The following is a 23,235-nucleotide window of genomic DNA, read 5'->3' on the forward strand; positions in this document are numbered from 1 at the left end:
TTAATGGAAAAAATTTCAATTCCCTGGAAGACTGTAAAAGGCACTTGGAACAGTTCTTTGCTCAAAAAGATAAAAAATTTTGGGAAGATGGAATTATGAAGTTGCCTGAAAAATGGCAGAAGGTAGTGGAACAAAATGGTGTATACATTGATCAATAAAGTTCTTGGTGAAAATAAAAACTTTTTGGCCAACCCAATACTTTGTCCAAAGTTCAGAAACAGCAGAAGTAAAACCAATGAATCACTGAAGTAGTAAAAGTTTACTGTGCACACAACAAAAAGACAGTTCACAAACCAGGAGCACTCACTCCAAAACATGGAGGAAAACTCAGGGGTATAGAGTCATCCCTCCATATCTGTGGGGGATTGGTTCCACGACCTCTACTCATACACCAAAATCCTTGAACACTGAAGTCCGTCATATAAAATGGTGTAGTGTTTGCCTCTAACCTACTCACGTCCTCCCATTTACTTTAAATCATCTCTAGATTACTTATGATACCTAATACAATGTAAATGTAAATAGCTGTAAATACAATATAAATTCCATGTAAATAGTCGCTGGCTTGCGAGAAATTCAAGTTTTACTTTTTAGAACTTTCTGGAATTTTTTTTCCAAATATTTTTGATTCTTGGTTGGTTGAGCCCAAGAATGTGGAAGCCACGAATAGGAAGGGCCAACTGTATTGTTACAAAGCAGCTTGTATTAGTGAGGAGGCAGTGACTGCTTATTATTCACAGTGATTGGTTACAATTTTAGAATTTCCTTAAGTGATAGGGAATTGGTTAGTGGTTACCTTATATCAATTTTGGTGAAGAGTTTAAGTTGTGCCTATGATTTCCAGAGGCATGAGCAAGAAGTGACCAAGGTCAAATTAGTCTCCCTTGCTTTGCAAAATAAGCTAAATTAAGCTTTGCTGTATAACTAAACTGGTTTTGTCTGCTCAGGGAATTTTCAAAGCCAGTCTCCATTTGTTTTTTGTTTTAACGATTTTTCTCCCTTCCAGTTTTATTGAGATATAATTGACATACAGCACAGTGTAAGTTTAAGATGTACAACATAATGATTTGACTTATATACATCATGAAATGATTACTGTAATTAGTTTAGTGAACATCCATTACCTCATATAGATACAAAATAAGATAACATTAAAAAAATTTTTGCTTTTCCGGTCAGCGGCCTGAGGTGACCTCTAAAAATGATTCGCTATTCACTTGACCCAGAAAACCCCACAAAATCATGCAAGTCAAGAGGTTCAAATCTTCGTGTTAACTTTAAGAACACTCGTGAAACAGCCCAGGCCATTAAGGGTATGCATATCCGAAAAGCCACCAAGTATCTGAAGGATGTCACTTTAAAGAAGCAGTGTGTGCCATTCCATCGTTACAATGGTGAAGTTGGTAGGTGTGCCCAGGCCAAACAGTGGGGCTGGACGCAGGGTCAGTGGCCCAAAAAGTGCTGAATTTTTACTGCACATGCTCAAAAATGCAGAGAGTAATGCTGAACTTAAGGGCTTAGATGTAGATTCTCTGGTCATTGAGTATATCCAGGTGAACAAAGCCCCCAAGATGCGGCGCAGGACATACAGAGCTCATGGTCGGATCAACCCATACATGAGCTCTCCCTGCCACATTGAGATGATCCTTACTGAAAAAGAACAGATTGTTCCTAAACCAGAAGAGGAGGTTGCCCAGAAGAAAAAGATATCCCAGAAGAAAATGAAGAAACAAAAACTTATGGCCCGGGAATAAATGCTGCAAAAAATAAATGCAAATAAAAGTAAAAAAAGAAAAAAATTTTTTCCCTTGTGATGAGACTCTTAGAATTTACTCTCTTAAATAACTTTGATATATAACATACAGCAGTGTTAATTACATTTATCATATTGTACATTATGTCCCTAGTACTTATTTAACTTATAACTGGAAGTTTGTACCTTTTGACCACCTTCATCCAATTCTACTTCTCCCCAGACCTTGCCTCTGGTAACCATAAATCTGATCTCTTTTTCTATTAGTATGTTTGTTTGTTTTTGAGGTATATTTGATCTATACAACACTATGTTAGTTCCTGATGCACAGCATAGTGATTCGATATTTCTATACATTTCAAAATGATTACCATCTATCACCATACAAAGATATTACATTATTATTGACTATATTCCCCACACTGCATATTTCATACTCCTAACTCATTTACTTTGTAACTGGAAGTTTGCACCACTTAACTTCCCTCACCTATTTCTCTCCTCTCCCACCCCTCCCCTCTGGCCAACCACCTGTTTGTTCTCTGTACTAACTTTCTTAGTGTGTGGATTTATTTTTATTACTTTTATGTATCACCTACTCAAAAACTATCAAATGTTTTTAAGATGAAAAAAAATACCATTAAGACTAAATAGAAACGAGAAGTGTACGTGACCTAACTTTAAGTGAAAATGTCAGTGGACATTTTTCTGGAGTGGGCAGACGAATTCAAACATGGTTAAAAAAAAAAAAAGACACGTAATATGAGAAAGGAGCAATCTAGTTAGGCAAAGGAGAGATTATAAATTTTCATTTACAAAGACAAAGAAGATACGGACACATTAACTAAACAATAAAAACGCGAATATCTCCAAAAATTAATTCGTCGCGTGATTTCGCCTTCTTACTCCTGGGGGCGTCCCAGGCTGCACCTAACCCCTCCTTCCTCGTTTTCCGCAGACTCCGAGGGCCAACAGCTGGGCAGCGCGCGAGTCAGCCGAGACGCCCAGGGGTCCCCAGACACACCTGAAATCCGGGCTCCTGAGACCGTCTCCGGGGCACGAACCCTGCACAAAGGCCACCTTGGCTTAACGGTACAACCTGAGAAACCTCTTTCAAGGCCGGAAATCTGAGGCCTGGAGAAAAGGCGCGCCAGCGTTTCCCGGAAGTCTGAGAAGGCCGATTGGCCGCAGCCCTCGGACGTCCCCGCCCCCTGCCCGCCGTCACGCCCGCGGGCGGCCCCGCCCCCGCTCCTGCCAGGGCAGCCGCGGTGGGGAGCCTTCCCGCAAGTCAGGCCTGAGTCAGGACCGGAAAGCTGGGAAGTGTTAATCTGTTCCCGACAGTGGGAGCCACGTGACACGATACCGGCCACACATCGGTGGGAGGGAAGTGGAGCACAGCGCAGGCAGCCTCCTGTTGGCGTCCCCACTTCGGGCCCAGGAGCTGGAAATGACCGGGCCTTGTCATTGCTCCGAGGAGAGTGGCGATCCCACAGATCTGAACACTTCATAGTCATGTGAGTGTTCCAGCTGGGTCCCATTCACTCCAGCTCCTCCATCTCCACCTAATCCCAATTATAGGTGTGCTATTTAAAAGTGTTCCTGTGGACGTATTAACCAGGAAAATTCTGGTTCAACAGAGTTGAGCAGTTCTCTAATTAAATAGCTTTCGGAGTTTTTTTTTTTTTTTTTTTTTTATTTTATTTATTTATTTATGACTGTGTTGGGTCTCTTAGTTTTCGTGTGAGGGCTTTCTCTAGTTGCGGCAAGTGGGGGCCACTCTTCATCGCGGTGCGGGGGCCGCTCTTCATCGCGGTGCGCGGGCCTTTCGCTATCGCGGCCCCTCCCGTTGCGGGGCACAGGCTCCAGACGCGCAGGCTCAGTAGTTGTGGCTCACGGGCCTAGTTGCTCCGCGGCATGTGGGATCTTCCCAGACCAGGGCTCGAACCCGTGTCCCCTGCATTAGCAGGCAGATTCTCAACCACTGCGCCACCAGGGAAGCCCGCTTTCGGAGTTTTTAAACGTGCTAATATACACTTCCTAATCATAATGACTAACGTTTGTTTTACATTTACTTTGTATCACAGTAGTTTACAATGTCATTTAATCATTTTAACAATCTTATGAGATAATCATCAAAATGTTACAGATGAGGAAATAAAGTTGTAAAGAGATATGCCTGAGTTCCCATTCTAGTGATGGAGCTAGATCCAAACCCAGGTCATTTGTACTGATTGTCCACAAATCCCTCTTTAAACCAGAGCATCACTTGAGACCAGGCCTATAAAGAGTGTACTCTGTCTTGGAGTCCTTGGAGGGAGCATCTGTGAGGTCCAAGTCAAACAAGAGAATGTGAGCCCCAGCCCTACCATGGAAGAGGTGAATTTCCTGGTTTCTGACAACAAGGTGAGGCAGTGGGGAAACTGCAGGAAACTGAGGTTGGGGTGCCAGCAGTACTTCTTGCTACCTTAAACACAGCTGCTCCTGCCTACACCCCTTGCAGAACACTCCCCAATATTCTAATGAAACCCTGAAGGTGAGGCTAGTGCTGGAAGGGACTCTGAGCCTCCCACTCCTGAGGAATGGATTAAGAAAACAAAATAAAACAAACAAAAACCCCCTAAGAGTAGGAGGTGAGAACTTGACCCACCATCTGGTCTAATACAGTCACACTGGGAGTTGCTGGTGGGGGTGGGGGGGAGGAGAGAGGAATAGATTCTGAATAGATTTAACTCCCATCTCCTTCCAAGGGAAGACACCTAGACTAGAACAAATGTCTTTTGTAGAAGTCTGGGAATGAGACAAAACAGCTTACTGGGCAGAGACTTTGCAGCTAGAGGCAAATGAATGGGATGGGTCAATGGACTTGAACAATTAATGTCAGGATGGCAAAAGGCCCAACAGAAATAGCTGCAACTTAGCACATGGTACCCAGGGACAAGGCCAGCCCAACACATCTGAGAGCAGTGAGGTGCCAGCTGCCAGCCACAGGGTTGCCTCCCTTTTCTGCTACCTCTAGGTCATGGTAGGTCCACCTTCACCTAGATGCCACCTTGAGGAGAATAAGAGAGTGTTCTGGTTATCTATTGTTGTGTAACAAATGACTCCAGAGTCAAGAATTTGGAAAGGGTATGTTGGGGACAGTTTGTTTCTGCTTAAAATCTCTGGGACTTCAGCTGGGAAGACTTGGAGGCCAGAGGTGACTTGACGGCTGGGGGCTGGAATCATCTGGAGTTGCTCATTCAAATGTCTGGATGTTATGCTGGCTGTCGGCTGGGATCTCAGCTGAGGCCGTCAGCAGCAGCACCTACAAGTGGACTCTCCATGAGGTCTCTCTACTTCCTCAGATCCAAGGTGGCTGGACTCCAAGAGGTGGCATCCCAAGAGGACCAAGCAGGAGCTGTCACCTTTGACTTTGCATCCCTTCCACCTTAGTCATAGGCCCACCCAAATTCAAGAGGAGAGAATACAGACTCCTCAGTGGGAGGAATGTCAGCATCACATTTAAGAAGAGCACGTGCTATGGAATATCTAGCTGCAACCCTGTTGAAAAATTAAGAGGAATGATGAAAGACCAAGCATATTCCTATAGGGACTGAGTTAACCCCCAAACACCATGTTTTGTTATCTATTTCTGTATAACCACCTCAAAATTTAGTGCCTTAAAATAACAATTTATTATTTCTTATGGTTCTGTTGGTTGGCAGGGGCTCAGATGGGAATTTGGCTGGAACTAGAATGATCAAGATAGCCTTAGGCCTTTCTCCACATGGCTTTATCTCTGGCAAAGTAACTGGTCTTCTTACATGGCACGGACTAGCAAGAGGGAATGTTCCAACCAAGGCAGGCAGAAGCTACAGATCTGTTAAGGCTCCACCCTGGAACTTACATATCAGCAGTTCTCAGATTCCTAGAGAAGGGAAATAGACTCTACCTCTTGAAGGGTAATTTTCCAGGTCACATTTCAAAAGAGCTTATGGGGTGGGAGATATTGTTGTCATCTTTGGAAACACAATCACCACCACAACTTAAACAAGAAAAAACTTAGAGATCTTTAACTGGGCAGTTAAAATTTCCCCCGTTTCTCCACATCTTGTAGGATAGAGGCTTAAGAACAGGTTAGATCAATTATAAAATAGGCTACATTTTTTTCCCATGCATATCTGAATGTAATGAGTAAATTGTGAGCCACTACTTATGTCAAAATATTGGTCTGCACTAGAAAGAGTCTTAGTCTTAAGACATAAAACTGGAGAACAAATGTGAATCGGAATGGGAAATAGGAAGATTAATTTTGGTTTTGGACCTATATCTGTCCATCATCTGAGTGCGTGCTGTGACTTAACAAACACCCAAGATGGGCCAAATGATCAACTGAGACTTTTAAGGCTGACTCACTTGTTCTACATTCTCCTTTGCTCTCATCCTGGTTCAATCTACCATCACCCCTCACCTAAACAACTGCAGAAGGCTCCTAATCAGTTTCAGTTCATCCACAGTTGTCACCTTCCAATCCATTCTCCATTTATGTATCTTCAAGATACATATTTAAACACTTAATCCTAAGAATATCCTTTAATACCAAAAAAATTACATAACTTTCTTGTTAGGGATTTCGCTATAATATCTTTAGATCCTTAAAGCTGGAAAGAAACTTAGAGACCAACACTTTCATTTTAAGGATGAGGAAACTGAATCTCATAGAAGCTAAACAAGTTGTTCAAAGGCATACTGGTTAGTAATTGGCATAAGATGGAACATGACTTCCTAATCTAGTGATCTCTTTACTCATCACATTACCTTTCAAGTAAAGAGGGAAAACATATAATAATAATAATACCTTATACTTTTATAACCCATATTTATACTTTAAAAAATCTGATTTATCTTTACAACAACCCTGTGAAGTGGCAGGGTAGATGTTACTACCCTTCATTTGTAAAATTAAGACAATGAAATAGCAACTTGGTGACTTGTCCAAGGCCATATCTAGTTGGTAATAGAATTGGACCTAAGAATAAAAGTCTTCAGGCTACTCTTTCAAGGTTTTAAGCTTCTTTTCCTTTTTTTTTTTTAAATTTATGTATGTATGTATGTATGTATGTATGTATGTATGTATTTATTTATGGCTGTGTTGGGTCTTCGTTTCTGTGCGAGGGCTTTCTCTAGTTGTGGCAAGCGGGGGCCACTCTTCATCGCAGTGCGCGGGCCTCTCATTATCGCGGCCTCTCTCGCTGCAGAGCGCAGGCTCCAGACGCGCAGGCTCAGCAATTGTGGCTTATGGGCCTAGCTACTCCGCGGCATGTGGGATCTTCCCAGACCAGGGCTCGAACCCGTGTCCCCTGCATTGGCAGGCAGACTCTCAACCACTGCGCCACCAGGGAAGCCCCTTCTTTTCCTTTTAAAAAAAATATTTTTATTACAAAAGAAATATGTGCTTATTATAACCAATCAGCACATAAATGTACAATGAAAACTTCTTAAGCAAGAATAACGAACCAAATGGAGAAGCCATACAGGAAAAGACATATTTAACTATCTTTTAAAGGAAATTAAAACAAAAGACACCTTAAATAAAGTAAAAAACAAAAAACTAGAAACATGCTGAGAAATAATTCCAACACATATGACTGAAAAAGTGTATCTCTAACACACAAAGAGTGCCTACAAACTGATAAGAAAAAGAAACTAATAGAAAAGTGAGTAAAGGATATGAATAGGCAATTCATAAAAAAGAAATTCAGCATAGCCAATTACCATATGAAAAGGTGCTGGTAGTCAAAAAACCAAAAATTAAAAGAATAATATATCATTTTCACTCATCAGATTGATAAAAAGAAAAAGAGTAATAATATTCAGGGACTAAAAGGATGGGAGAAAACAGCACTTTTGTATCATTCTGGTGGGAATATAAATTACTATATTTTTTAAAAAGTAACCTGGCAATATATACTAAAAATAAGAATACATGTTCACTTTTGTCCAGCAACTCTACTTTTAAGAATCTAGCCTACTGAAATAAAACCATCAGTATAGAAGGCCAAATATATAAAGATGTTTATTACAATATTGTGGTAGCAAAAAGTGGAAATATCTTGAATGCCCATTAACAGGGGAATGATTGAATAAATGTCTCCACTATGGAATATTAGGCAACTGTTTAAGAAAATGAGATAAATTTATATATACTTTGTGGTTCTATTTTATTGATTCCTTTTGAATATTGAGCCTCTGAACCTACTTCCTATGTTTGGGGGATCCCCACCCAACCACCGCTGCCCCAGCCTTGTAAGATACAGCTTTTCTCCCACCATAAAATGCCAGCTATTCACTTTTCTAGCCTCTGTTGCAGCTAGAAAATCTGCAGATTAGACCACCAGTCCCACATCTTGAATTGGAAACAGGTGAGGGGAAGAAGCAGGGAAGGCAGTGAACGCAGCCTGGTGAGGGGTATGGCAACAGCGGCAGCTTCAGCCAGTTTCTAGAGGTGGTAGTCACAGTGACTCGAATAGTAGCACCCAATGTCCAGAACGCAGGACTGGCTACATGATTTTTGGGAGCCAGTGCAAAATAAAAATGTGGGGCCCCTTGTTCAAAAATTATTAAGAATTTCAAGACGGGAACAACAGACAATTAAACTGAGGGCACAGCCTTTCTCAGTGCAGGGCCCTATGGGACTGCATAGGTCGTATGCCCATGGAGCCAGGGCAGAGTAAGTCAGATATGCAAGCCGCAGTGGTCGTGCCCAGTGGCAGTGGCAGCTCAGGGTACTAATTCGTCAGGACTAACAGGAATAACTTAAAATCCAAGTCTAATTCTCTTATCTCCCTAGAAATCGTATGAACTACCCAATATCATTTAATAAGTTATTTTTCCACTGAATTAGCCAGAGTTGATTTGTGTTTCTTTCAGCTGAGGACTCTGATACCTCAGTGATATATTAAGTGAAAAAAGCAAGTTGCAGAGTAATGTGTATAGTACAAGAAAACAATCTGAAAGGATGCATAACAAGTGCTGAAGATTATTTAGTTTCAGAAACAGTTCCCTGACATAATTTCTCCCACTTCTTCTAGTAACATAATTTTTAGTTGGGCATATCAGCTCTCAGAATAAAAACTGTATATTTCCTAGCCTGCTATATTTGCAGCTAGCTATGGTCAGTGACTAAGTTCAGGCCAATGAGATGAAAATGGGAACATCTTTGTGTGACAGCTTCAAGCATCATTCCTTAAAAGACAGCTGCTGCGCGCCCTTTGGAACTACTGCCATCTTGGATTATGAGAATCAGCGTTCCACCCTTGGGATGGAGAAAGAATGAGCTGGAAGGAATCTAAGACCCTGAGGTCCTCAAGCAGCAGAGCTCCCCTAACAACCCAGCACTGCATACCTCTGGACATTTTCATGGGAGCAAAATAAACCTCTCTACATTTTTAAGCTACTCATTTTTAATTTGCTGTCACCTGCAGCCAAATCTACTTTAACTAGAATAGTTTTTTCCCCAAGGAAGATGAGGTTGGAATGCTGGGGGTGGCGGAGGGGGAGTCTTTGCATATGTCTGTTTGATTTGTTTGATGTTCTACAATGTGAATATATTCCTTCTATGATTTAAAAAAAAATTTTTTTTTTTAAATCCCTGAAATTGTGGCCAGAAGGCCTAGAGTCTGATTACAGCTCCAATATTAACTGGTTATGGCCTTAGGCAAATCATAAAGTTTCTCAATATCTCAATTTAAAAATTTTTCCAAATGAGAGAAAGTAATTCAAATATTCTCTTAAAGTAGCTGAAAAAGACAAAGCAATATTCTGTATTACATGTAAAGTTTTGCAAAATTTCAGCTAAGAAAATTCCTTGAGATGCTCCATGAAAAATAAGTCCAATGGTCAAATAAGTTGAGGAAATGCTCTATATTATATCCCCTTTCCACTACTGAAGAGTTTTAATATACGCTTGGAAGTTAAACATCTGAGACTTCCCATAGGAGAAAACTTGTTTTGTTTCACTAATCCAATCAGATTAAATGAGGGCTCGAGATTTCAGATTTTAGGGTCTGCACTTTCAGGAACGGGTCAGTTGGGAGTTCGAAAACTGGTTCTGCAACTTACTGGCTGTGCACCTTGGCCAAATTATTTAACCTTCCTATGTTTCAGTTTTCTCATATATAAAATCTACTAATATTATTCTCATTTTAAAAGGGGTTATGCAAAAATAAGTTTAAAAACTTTGGTTTTACTATAATTGCTCAAAAATTTTTGATAATTGTGAGAATAAAAACTCTGATCTAGACTTTTTAGGAAATTACTGACTCTGTGCCTGATTTCTGACAAACGAAGAAGGAGAGGGTAAAATTTGGGAGTGGTCTGAGGCAATATATTCTCAGAGAAGAGGTATGAATGATGATTGAGTGATTTTTGTATGTAACAAGGAGGGACACAGAACTCTGGAGAGCTCTGGTGTTCCTCCTGGTACTTGTTAAAATGAGACATGAGATCTTATCCTAGCAGCATTCATCGGTACCTGTTTTAATTACTTCTTGGCAGTCTTCAGTAAAGTTCACACTACACAACACTTAAAAATTTTTTTTCTTATTATGGTAAAATACATATAAAATTTACCATCTTAACCCTTTTTAAGTGTACAGTTCAGTCGTATTAAGTACATTCATATTGTTGTATGACCAACACCCTTATCCATTTCCAGAATTTTTTTCATCTTGCAAAACCAAAACTCTGTACCTATTAAACAATAACTCCCCATCTCCCCACCCCAGACCCAGTAGAATTCTACTTTCTGCCTCTATGATGTTTGATCACTCTAAGTACAGGTACCTCATATAAATGAATCATTCAGTATGTCTTTTTGTGACAGGCTTATTTCATTTAGCATAATGTCTTCAAGGTTCATCCAAATGTTGTAGCATGTCAGAATTTCATGCTTTTTTAAGGCTGATAATATTTCATTGTATAACGTTCACATTACTTCTTGTTATATTAAGAACTTTAGCCTTTAGCGACATGTTTCTTATATTTTGCCCACAGGAAGTGTCACCACACCTAGTTAAGACAATCTTTTCCATCTAGGATTTCAATTCACCTTTTAAAGGGAGGAAGTGAGGGCAGAACAAAGAAAGGTGTGGGAATTGGCTGAAATAATCATTCAAATGAGTAATTTCCTGGACAGTATTCTTAGGCTAGATATGTAGAAGAGCAGGCCCCCAGAACTGAATTAAGGAGTTAGATTTGGCGGGGGTAGGGGGGGACATTTACTCATTTATTTAGTTCTTTGGTAACAGATTTATTGAGATATAATTCATAGACCATACAATTCACTCAGTTCAAGGGCACACTTCATTGACTTTTAGTATATTCACAGAGTTGTGCAAATATCACCACAACCTTAGAAAATTTTCCTCATCCCTGAAAGAAATCCCGTAGCAATTTGCCATCACCCTCAGGTCCCTTCTCAGCCTTATGCAACCACTAACCTACTTTCTGTCCATACAGAGTTGCCTATTCTGGAAATTTCATATAAATGGAATCATATAATATGTGGTCCTTTGTGACTGGCCTCTTTCACTTAGTGTAATGTTTTCAAGATTCATCCATGTTGTAACGTGTACTGGTAATTCATTTCTTTGTTTGTTTAGTAGATGAGAGAAATAATAGCATGAATTCATTTTTTGTATTACTGAATAATATTCCATTGTGTGATTATACCACATTTTATCTACTCATCAGTTTTTGGACATTACAGTTGCGTCTATTTTTTGGCTATTATGAGTATTGCTGCTTTGAATACTCATGTATACGTTTTTGTGTGTACATATGTTTTCATTTCTCTTGGGTATATATTAAGAAGTGGATTTTAAAAAAATTTTTATTTTATATTGGAGTATAGTTGATTTACAATGTTGTGTTCGTTTCAGGTATACAGCTATGTGATTCAGTTATACATATATCCATTCTTTTTCAGATTCTTTCCCATATAGGTTATTACAGAATATTGAGTAGAGTTCCCTGTGCTATACAGTAGATCCTTGTTGATTATCTATTTTATCTATAGTAGTGTGTGTGTATTAACCCCAAACTCCTAATTTATCCCTCCCTACCAAGGAGTTAGATACTATAGGACCAGAAATTAACTTGGGAAACTAGACTGTTTTTAGTGTTCATTTCTTTTTGTATTCTTATTTAAAACTGTACAGGAGATTGGAGATACATGCTGAGGTGGCAAGCCTCAAACGTTCTCTACAGATGGTAAGACCACACTGTGACAGAGAGAGGGGAAGAATGGCATATACTTTTAGAAACTGGAGTAGATGTTAGGAGAGGTTCTACTCTAAAGGAGTTTTCCTCTGAGTATTTTCCACTGTGTGAGGTCAGATGAGACCTAGGACAGCCCAGAACACAAGGACCCTCCTCCCATCATATCCCCAGAGGCCACTGTCAATGTGGGCCAGTCTCTGACTCTCCTCTCCCTACCAGGAACTGAAGAGACTGTGCCAGTACCTTTCCCCATGATCAGCTTCCAAGGAGGCAAAGCTTTCATGCATCTGACCTCAAGGGTCAGTGGGACTCTGGGGGCGTCCTGAGGGATGGGAGAGATGCCTGGAGTTCACCCCCATCACACTTTATCTGGCTCAAGAGAATCACTCTTCATCTACTCATCACTATTTCTCACCCAGGTTTCTCCCTAAAGCAATGCCTTAGGGGGAGCTCTTTCCCTGAGTACACAGCGACACTGACATATTAATCGCATCTTTCTGCGAGTTGGTGGCAATCCTCCAACAGGAAGTTGAAGTTCCTTCCCCATTCTGGGTTGAATAACCAAATTTTCTTGGCTCTTAGAGTCTCTCCTCCCTCCACTTCTTTTTAAAACTTGACTCTGTCCCTGACTCTTTGCTATCCCATTGCTCAATATCTTCCATCACATCCTCCTCCTCATGACTCTAACACTTATGTAATTTAAGGATTTGGTGGCAGGAGACAATGGGCAAAAGGTTTCTTCCTTTGTAGTGTAGGGGGTAGGGGACTGGTTGTAAAACTAATCTCCACTAGAGGGAGACTTAGTCTTAAGAAAGAAAACTGGTTATGAAATTCGTGACGTTTAGAGGAAGTAGAGGTATTAACTCATTTATATAGCTGTTGTATGCAGCCAATTATCTCTGTAAAAAAAAGAACTGTTGTGAAAATAATGAGAATTCATTTGTTTTTTATTTTAGGAATTACCTTTTTTTAATCTTAATTTTATAATTATGTAAAATATTTACATGGTTCTAAAATCAACTCTGCAAAACAAGGTATATACAAAGACGTTTATCTTCTACCTCTGTCTTTTCCGCATTATTTCTCCTCTCTACCTAAAGGTAATCACTAATCATACCACTTATTTTTCCATCATTTTTCTCTTAGAAACACATATATTTCTATCTCCTTTTTAATATAAACAATAGCACACTATTCACATGTCCTACACCTTGCTTTATTCACTTTAAAGTATTTCCTGGACATCATTCCACAGCAGCATCTTCCTCACTGCTTTTCACAGCTGTGTAGTACTCCACTGTGTGGAGATACCGTATTACTGACAGTTGAGTTGTTTCCAGTCTGTAGTTATTACAAATAATGCTGCATATAATAGTTGACACTTTTCATATTTTTGCTAGAGTATCTTTGGGATAGATTTCTAAAAATGGAATTGCTTAATCAAAAGGCATTGATAATTGTGCTAGCTAGATACTGCCAAAGTCTCCATTGTGGAGGTTGTACCATTTTACATTTCCATACTCAACATATTAGAATGCCTGTTTCCTCATAGACTGACCAACAGAGTATGTTATCAAACTTTTGGATTTATGCAGTCTCGTGGGTAAAATGTGGTATCTCCATGCAGTTTTAATTTCAATATTTTTAAAATTATGAGCAATACTGAACAATTTTCATATGGTTAACAGCAATTTGTATGTCTTTCACTGTGACATGCCTCATTATAACCAGTTTTCTATAGGGTTATTAGTTTTTTTCTTCTGTATTTTTAGAAGTTTTGTTGTTGTCGTTGTTTGTTTGTTTTAATATTTATTTATTTATTTATTTATTTTGGCTGTGCCGGGTCTTAGTTGTGGCATGCAGGATCTTCGTTGCGGTGTTTGGGCTTCTTAGTTGTGGCATGCGGACTCTTAGTTGTGGCATGTGGGATCTAGTTCCCTGACCAGGGATCGAACCTGGGCCCCCTGCATTGGGAGTGTGGAGTCTTACCCACTGGACCACCAGGGAAGTCCCTGTTGTTCTTTTTATCAAAGATGCTAACTCTTTGCCTGTGGTATAACTTTTTCCCCCAGTTGTCTTTTTACTTTTTGGTGGTGTTGTTATGTATTAAAATTTATCAATGCATCTGTGGAGATGAGCTTTTTTTTTTTTACCTTGGATCAATTAATATGATAAACTATATTAATGGATTTCCTTTGACTCTCCATCTTTACATCCATAGAGTATTATCCACTTGGTCATGATACAATTTTTTTAACATACTACTGGATTCTGCTTACTAATATTTTATATAAGATTTTTGTATCAATATTAATAAGTGAAGTTGATCTATAGTCTTTTTTGTTTAGTCTTTGTCATGGTTCCAAAATTCAAGTTTGGGGATCAATGTTACACTCACTTCATAAAATGAATTTGCGAATTTTCCTTCTTATGCCATGCTCTAAAATAGCTTAAAAAGTTAAGGATTTATTTTTTTAAATTTGATAATATCTTCTGTGAAACTATCTGGATCTGTTTTGTTTTGTGGGGTAACTCTAACTAGTTTCTCTAATTCTTTTATGTTAAATGGTCTGTTTTTACTCTGTCTCCACAGGGGTCAATTCTGTTAAATTGGGGTTTTATACAACGTTATACATTTAATGTAGATTTTCGAACATATTTACATAGAATATTTAAAAATTTTTCTTTTCTGTGTCTCTTTCTAACTTTATGTATTTGTGCTGTCTTCCCCCGCCCCCTTTATTTTGAGTAGTTTAGTTAAGAAGTTATCAATTTAATTTTTTCAAAGAAACAGTTTTGGATTTATTTATTTTAAAAGAGAATTTTAATTTCCAGTTTTAAGAGTTCTACTTTTTGTTGTCGTAGTTTTCAAACCCATTAACACTGCCTTTCTTTTTACTAATTTCTTTCTTTTGCTGACATTTGGTTTGCCTTGTTTTTTTTTTCCCCCTAGTTTTTTGAGACATAATGTTCATTTATCTTTGCTTTTTAACTTTTATTCATTTAATATTATATCTTTCTCTGATAGTTGTTTTAACTATTTCCCATAGATTCTTGTTTTCATTATTAATATTTTCGATTTGTTTTGCATTTCTCCTTTGACCCAGAAGTGGTTAACAGCAAGTTTTTAAATTTCCCATTTGGAAATTTAAATTGGAATTTATTGAGATTTTTTCTGTGGCCTAAGATGTGAATGTGTCACAATGTTGTGATTTTTGTGAATCCTTTATATGCATTTTGGGGGGAAGAAAGCTATATTCTCTATTATCAAGGTTCAGAGTTTAATATATATTAAATCTATCTTATTTATTATGTTGGTTAGGTTGTCTGTATCTGTACTAATTTCTTGTTCACTTTGTCTCTCTAGATCTGATTTGTTAAAGTCTCCTATTATTAATGTGCTTCTATTTCTCCCATATTAAGTGTAATTCTTTCTCTTTTATTAATTGTGGTAAAAATTTCTTTATCTCGAATCCTGCAGCCTGTGGAACAAAAACCACATTCACAGAAAGATAGACAAGATGAAAAGGCAGAGGGCTGTGTACCAGATGAAGGAACAAGATAAACCCCCAGAAAAACAACTAAATGAAGTGGAGATAGGCAACCTTCCAGAAAAAGAATTCAGAATAATGATAGTGAGGATGATCCAGGACCTCGGAATAAGAATGGAGGCAAAGATCGAGAAGATGCAAGAAATGTTTAACAAAGACCTAGAAGAATTAAAGAACAAACAGACAGAAATGAACAATACAAGAACTGAAATGAAAAATACACTAGAAGTAATCAATAGCAGAATAACTGAGGCAGAAGAACGGATAAGTGACCTGGAAGACAGAATGGTGGAATTCACTGCTGCAGAACAGAATAAAGAAAAAAGAATGAAAAGAAATGAAGACAGCCTAAGAGACCTCTGGGACAACATTAAACACGACAACATTCACATTATGGGGTCCCAGAAGGAGAAGAGAGAGAAAAAGGACCTGAGAAAATATTTGAAGAGATTATAGTCGAAAACTTCCCTAACAAGGGAAAGGAAATAGCCACCCAAGTCCAGGAAGCGCAGAGAGTCCCATACAGGATAAACCCAAGGAGAAACATGCTGAGACACATAGTAATCAAACTGGCAAAAATTAAAGACAAAGAAAAATTATTGAAAGCCGCTAGGGAAAAACAACAAATAACATACAAGGGAACTCCCATAAGGTTAAGAGCTGATTTCTCAGCAGAAACTCTACAAGCCAGAAGGGAGTGGCATGATATACTTAAAGTGATGAAAGGGAAGAACCTACAACCAAGATTACTCTACCCAGCAAGGATCTCATTCAGATTCAATGGAGAAATCAAAAGCTTTACAGACAAGCAAAAGCTAAGAAAATTCAGCACCACCAAACCAGCTCTACAGCAAATGCTAAAGGAACTTTTCTAAGTGGGAAACACAAGAGAAGAAAAGGACCTACAAAAACAAACCCAAAACAATTAAGAAAATGGTAATAGTAACATACATATCGATAATTACCTTAAACGTGAATGGATTAAATGCTCCAACCAAAAGACACAGGCTTGCTGAATGGATACAAAAACAAGACCCATAGGGCTTCCCTGGTGGCGCAGTGGTTGAGAATCTGCCTGCCAATGCAGAGGACACGGGTTCGAGCCCTGGTCTGGGAGGATCCCACATGCCGCGGAGCAACTAGGCCCGTGAGCCACAACTACTGAGCCTGCGTGTCTGGAGCCTGTACTCCGCAACAAGAAAGGCCGCGATAGTGAGAGGCCCGCGCACCGCGATGAAGAGTGGCCCCCGCTTGCCGCAACTAGAGAAAGCCCTCGCACAGAAACGAAGACCCAACACAGCCAAAAATAAATAAATAAAAATTTTAAATAATACAGACATACACTTTATAAAAAAAAACAAAAAACAAAAAAAAAACACCTGATCACTCTAGAGTCAGAATACTTGGGATTAAATCCTGGTTCTACTCCTTACTGTGCATGCCCCAGTTTCCTAGGCTGGGGTTCTTGTGAGAACCAAATGAGAAAATATAATAAAATGCAATTAGGATTGTGCCTGGCATATAGTAACTACATTAGTTCTTATTATTAGATTGACAAAAACAGGAAAAACATTAGTAAGGGAGTGGAGAACTAAGCACTCTCATACTCCGTTGGCAGATGTATAAACTGGTACAATGTCTTTGAGTGGCAATTTGACACTGTCTACTAATGTTCTAAATTCATAAACCCTTTGACTTTACAATTCACTTTTAGAAATTTATCCTACTAATCACATATGTTCCTAAAGATATATACATATATTTCTCTATATATATATTTATATTCGTAAAGATATATATGTAGATATAGATTTTCATTGCAGCAATGTATGTAACAGCAAAAGACTGGAAATAACCTAAATGGTCATCCAAATGAGACTAAATAAATACATGATGGTACACCCTAAAATGAAATAATAAACTGTCATGAAAAAAAGAATCCCCAAGATAGTCAAAAAAGCAAATCACAAAACAGTGTGAATGGCTTGCTCCCATTAATCTTAGAATGTATAGAATATTTCTGGAAGGAGACACAAGAAAATAATAACAGTAGTTGCCTCTGAGGAGCAAGACTGGGAGTTGAAGTCAAATGGAGATTTGCTTTTCATTAAATACCTTTCCATAAAAGTGGAATTTTTTTCCCATGTACACTTTTTTCAATTAAACAAAAACTAGTTAATTTAAAAAAATAAGATTGCAGCCATCATATAACACTGCATCTCTATCAGAAAAGCATACCAGCTAAAGACAGAAGTTCCAAGAGAAATGATGCTTGCTTAAATATCATTGTGGCTTTAGGAACCAAAATGTTATCACTCTAGAGAGTAATGAGAACCACAGGGACTAAGCACATGAGTCCCCTTTCCAGACCTCACATAAGCACATCTGTTAACTGCCAGAGTCTGTAAAACAAGAGCTGTTTTTACCTCCATCTCTAGAAGTGTAGGAGTGTTCTTGTACTTGGTGTGTTGGTTGGGATGAGGACTTTGGGATAAGAAGGAAGGGAGAAGGGATTTACAATCATCCATTAAAATGCTCCCCTGGTTCTCAATGATCTATTTCTTTGGACAACTTACTTCTTAGTTTTTTCCTTTCATTTTAATACCTTATGGATAAACTTTATAATTCAGAAAACACAATTCCACTTTCTCCCTAACAACCCAGTAGATGGTTCTGATAATGCCATTTTAGACTAGTCTCAGACAGGTTTCCTAGTCCAACAAATATTAGGTTTGTGTCATAGCACCACCACTTAATTTTCTAAATCTGATGCTTTCCACACTACAGCTTTCTTTCATCATCCCTGCTCAATCTCCTGGCACCAGCTCCTGATTCCACCTCATCCCAGCCAACATCAAGCACCTTTGTTTTTAGGCTCTGTGATTCTAGAGAGTGATGGAAGAGACAGGAGTCATTTAAGGACTAAGGATATGTTTTTCTTTCTGGGGACAAATCTGAATCAGCTGCTTTTAAAAACATCATTCCTGGACTTCCCTGGTGGCGCAGTGATTAAGAATCCGCCTGCCAATGCAGGGGATACGGGTTCGAGCCCTGGTCTGGGAAGATCCCACATACCGCGGAGCAACTAAGCTCATGCGGCACAACTACTGAGCCTGTGCTCTAAGAGAGCCCATGAGCCACAACTACTGAATCCCACACGCCTAGAGCCCATGCTCTGCAACAAGAGAAGCCATCACAGTGAGTAGCCCGCACACCACAACGAAGAGTAGCCCCCGCTCGCCGCAACTAGAGAAAGCCCGCGTGCAGCAACAAAGACCCAACACAGCCAAAAATAAATAAATATATTTATTTAAAATAAATAAATAAAAACATCATTCCTTTGTTATTCTAAGAAAACGAAGTAGTGGACCCTGTAAACAGGGTCTTGGCAGTACTGAGTACCTACCATGGTATGACATTATCTAGATACTTTATTCACCTCACCTCATTTACCCTGTAATTGTTCTATTATCTCCACAACACAAATGACTATAGAAATTCAGTGAAGGGATGTCAGTTGTTTAATGCCATACAGCTCCTATGTTCCTGTGTTGAGTAAGGACTCAAACCCCAGTGTCTGGCTCTAAAGTCTATGGTACATTACACCACACTGCCCAATGAACACAGCTCTTGGGGCTCCATGGTTTGTTGTGGTAGTTAAAGACCCCAGTCAAAGACAACCTGGAAGTTCTTAAGCAGGGGAAGTTATGCTAGAAAAAAGTCAGGGCCACTATTCAACCAATTTTCTCACATTTATTTACTCTGTCTCTCCCATCTCTAAAATGAAAATGAACCTAAGTTTCAGGGGAAAAGATTGGGGGCAGTGTCAGCCAAGAAAGTGATTAACAAGAAGGAAAAGGCAGCCCCTGCTAATTGGGAGGTAGTCGGAGAAGGTCGGCCTTCTTGCGGTTGCCAGGCAACACAGGTAAACAGAGGAAGTGGCAGGATCATGGCTACTAACTACAGTGCCAACCAAGTAAGTACTCTTTTCCATTTCTTTAACGTTTAATTTTGCCTTCCAGATTCCACCTTTGGCCTGACCCCTCCCATAGGATTCTGATGACTGAATATATAGCTAAGAGTCAGGTGAGATAGTATTTTTTTTTACCTCCTCAGCTCCTCAGGGGAGGGAGGGCCTAAGGACAAGTAATAGGTATCTCTGGATTAAGTTTGTAGGCCCTAACCCAGAGGTCAGCAAATTTTTTCTGAAAAGGGCCAGAGAATAAATATTTTAGGCTTTGTGGGTCGAGTGACAAAATCAGAGATATTATATAGGTATGAGAGAAAACACTTTTCCATAAAATTTTGACAAAATTCAAAATACAATAACTGAGTGCAATTTTTTGTAATATTAATGAAAAGCATGAAATTCTTATAGAATGAGAAAATATTTCGCTTAATTGGGGTACAAAGTTAGTGTTCCCCTTTATCAAATCAACTGCAAATGTTCATCTATAAAAACAATTCTTAGCTTTCTCAGGCCATCCCAAAACAGACAGGAGGATGGATTTGGCCCAGGCCAGAGTTTGCTGACCGCTGGTCTAGACCAGCACTGCAATAAAAAGATAATGTGAGTCACAAATGTAACTTTAAATTTTCTAGTAGCTACGTGAAAAAAATTAAAAAGAAATAATTTTAATAATATAATTTAGGAACTTCCCTGGCGGCGCAGTGGTTAAGAATCCACCTGCCAATGCAGGGGACACGGGTTTGATCCCTGGTCCGGGAAGATCCCACATGCCGTGGAGCAACTAAGCCCGTGTGCCACAACTACTGAAGCCTACGTGCCTAGAGCCCGTGCTCCAAAACAAGAGAAGCCACCGCAATGAGAAGCCCATGCACTGCAACAAAGAGTGGCCCCGCTCGCCACAACTAGAGAAAGCCTGCGTGCAGCAACGAAGACCCAACGCAGCCAAAAAAAATAATAATAATAATAATAATAATAACAACATAATTTAGCCCAGTTAAGTCCAAAATATTATTTCCAACACTTAATATTTTAAGTTATAATCAGATGTTTCACATTCTTTTTTGTACTAAGTCTTCAAAATCCATTGTATTTTATATAGCTGACCCTTGAACAAGGCAGGGATTAAGGTACAGATCCCCACAAAGTTGAAAATCTACATGTAACTTTACAGTCGGCTCTCCATAACCCGGGTTCCACATCCACAGATTCAACCAACTATTGATCATGTAGTACTGTAATACATATTTATTGAAAAGTACATATTTATTTATTGTAAGTTAACCTGCACCGTTCAAACCCATGTTGTTCAAGGGTCAACTGTACTTACAAAGCACCTCAATTTGGACTAGTCACATTTCCAATGCTCAATAGCCACATGTGGCTAGTGGCTCCCTGTTGGACAGCACACAGATGAAACAAATCACATTCTCTCTAAAGTGAGTTAAAGCTTACTTAGCATGGTTGTTCATGTCTTCGGTCTTCAAATCTAAAGAACTGTGCCTAGCTATCATTTCCTGGGCTTGGGGCCTTTGAGTCTCATAGGGATTCTCATCTTTTTCTCCACAGTATGAAAAAGCTTTCTCACCCAAGTATCTGCAGAACTGGTCTCTCGCCAAGCCAACAAAAGAGGTATTCCACGTTCAGCACAGCACAATGCCAGTTTCTGGTTCTTTACGTCATACTCTATGTAATTCATTGGTACCTAACTTCTTTCAGCCTTCTTTGAATTCCCATATCCTCCTCTCCCTCAGCCCTTAATTCAAGCCCTTCAGATACTTTCTTCCACTTTTCCACTCCATCTTCACAAGCACTTCTCTCCCCACCTCTACCCCAGAGGATTTCTTCCCATGAAGGCTACACTCAGATTATCGCCAATGATCGTGGTCATCTGTTGCCTTCAGTGCCCCGTTCCAAGGTGAGATACTCACCTCCATTCTCATCTTGAAAGGTATAGAACTGAGGCACAGAACTGTAGTAACAGAGCGGGGAGACTTGCAATCTCCTGCAGCTACTATTTGGGAAATTAAAGTGCAATCTAATTCACACTGTAACACGAGTGCCCCCAAACTTCCAGCCAGCTTATCCAACAGAACAGGGTTGTGTTTAACACCCAGAATTCCTTAAGCTGATGAATGATCTGTATAAAATGAACACCTTCAGGTGATAACATTTATGCAGTGGGTACGCTGCCAAACTTAACCTAAGGATATGACATTTAAGCCAGCAGAGATAAGGGGATGAAAAAATTAGGGTAGCCTAAATGAGAGAGGGGGAAAAGGAAGAGTGGGGAAATTATGCTTTCATTCTTGTTTCATGACGATGCATTCCCAAAGGTAAAGGATGGAAATAAGACAAACAGAAGGCCCACCAATAGGTCAGTTACTGGGAGTGAGAAGCCCTGTTGAGGAATCCCATTTTTCCTTTTAGGCAAGTCCTTGGGGTTCCTTCATGGGCACCTGGCAAATGCCTCTGAAGGTACCCCCTGCTCGGGTGACCCTGACCTCCCGTACAGCTGCTGGTGCTGCCTCCCTTACCAAATGGATACAGAAAAATCCTGATTTACTCAAGGCCTCCAATGGGCTACATCCTGAAATCTTAGGCAAGGTATCTCTTCCTCCCATCTAACCTCAATCCTGTTGTCTTCACTTCTTTTCAACCTCAAAAATGCCTAATGTTATACTACCACAATCCCAGCAGGGGGAACCTCTAACCAATTCTGTCTTACCCTGTCTAGTCCTTAAACAACCTCTGAGGCCTGAAGGGATAAGCTAAGGGCATCTTATCCACACCCTCCCACTCACACCCCCTCCACACAGTACAAAATGAGCTGATCTCAAGGGGAAGTTAACAGTATCAAATTTAACTCTTATTTGAAACCTGACCTTTTGTTCATGGAATGGGGAGAAAGGGATCTAGAATTCTGAGATGGATTGGGAATGATCTAGGCCTAACCTGAAACATAATTGTCTCTTCTATTCCACCCCTGACAGCCCCGTGATCCAGATAGTCAGAAGAAACTTGAGAAGTCTATCACAAAGACTGTACAGCAAGCACCAAGTCCAACCATAATCCTAAGCTCCCCAGAATCAAATCTCAATTCCCCAGATCAACTCCAAAGCTCACACCCCTCTGAAGGTCACACTCCGGGTCCCCAAAGCCCACCCAACTCTCCAAACAGTCCACCTGGAAGCCCATGTATGCTAGAACACTGTGCAGGTCCTAATTTAGCCGAGGTCCAGAAATGCAAACCTGGAACTCCATTAGGGACTAAGGGACCACACTGAGAAAACCTGTCTAGAGATTGAGTGATGTAAGCAAGACCCCCCAGTCAGGGAAATTATGGATGGGAATAAAGGCAAATTTGGAAAATAAACATTCTTTGTTGAATCTTCTACTGATTTGGATTTTTCCCTCCTGCTATGTCTGCCTCTTTTAACCCATAACTAGGAGGAGGGTTGGAGGAAATAGAGCAGGGAAAAGAACATGACAGTGGCTTGGGGGTAGAACACATTTTTACAAGGATTGAGTCATTTCCAGAAATGACCAGGAGGAAGCTGGTCTGAATCACAGCAAAAGAAACCTCAAATAACAAGTCTGTCACCCCTACTCGCTCACTTTTCATCCTGAGCATGAACTACAACTTCAAAGTCAGAAGTACAATCATTTAGGGTAGAGTGTGTGTATGTGCATTTGGAGAAGGT

The 23,235-nt window shown here is 39.7% G+C and overlaps 1 protein-coding gene and 1 pseudogene across 5 annotated transcripts; both read left to right on the plus strand.

Annotated features, from left to right (window-relative positions):
* The first annotated feature begins 1,186 nt into the window (after positions 1–1,186).
* On the plus strand, positions 1,187–1,799 carry LOC309637931 (large ribosomal subunit protein uL22 pseudogene; annotated as a pseudogene). Its single transcript has one exon. The product of its transcript is annotated as a large ribosomal subunit protein uL22 pseudogene (transcript).
* Positions 1,800–3,431: 1,632 nt separating this feature from the next.
* CFAP126 (cilia and flagella associated protein 126) lies at positions 3,432–22,925 on the plus strand. 4 transcript variants are annotated; one of them, XM_082412454.1, is made up of 5 exons: positions 3,432–19,650; positions 21,101–21,163; positions 21,369–21,449; positions 21,962–22,138; positions 22,525–22,925. In XM_082412454.1, exons 1-5 carry the CDS (start codon positions 19,624–19,626, stop codon positions 22,816–22,818), a joined length of 642 nt encoding a protein of 213 aa, XP_082268580.1. In that variant the 5' UTR covers positions 3,432–19,623; the 3' UTR covers positions 22,819–22,925. The 4 variants fall into 4 exon arrangements, with proteins under 4 accessions (XP_082268580.1, XP_082268581.1, XP_082268582.1 ...); XM_082412455.1 differs by having other exon boundaries at positions 3,432–19,540; XM_082412456.1 differs by lacking the exon at positions 21,369–21,449.
* The last annotated feature ends 310 nt before the right edge of the window (positions 22,926–23,235 follow it).

This window comes from Balaenoptera physalus (genome assembly GCF_965194825.1).
Source record: "Balaenoptera physalus genome assembly, chromosome: 1".
In the NCBI taxonomy this organism is placed as follows: Eukaryota; Metazoa; Chordata; class Mammalia; order Artiodactyla; family Balaenopteridae; genus Balaenoptera; species Balaenoptera physalus.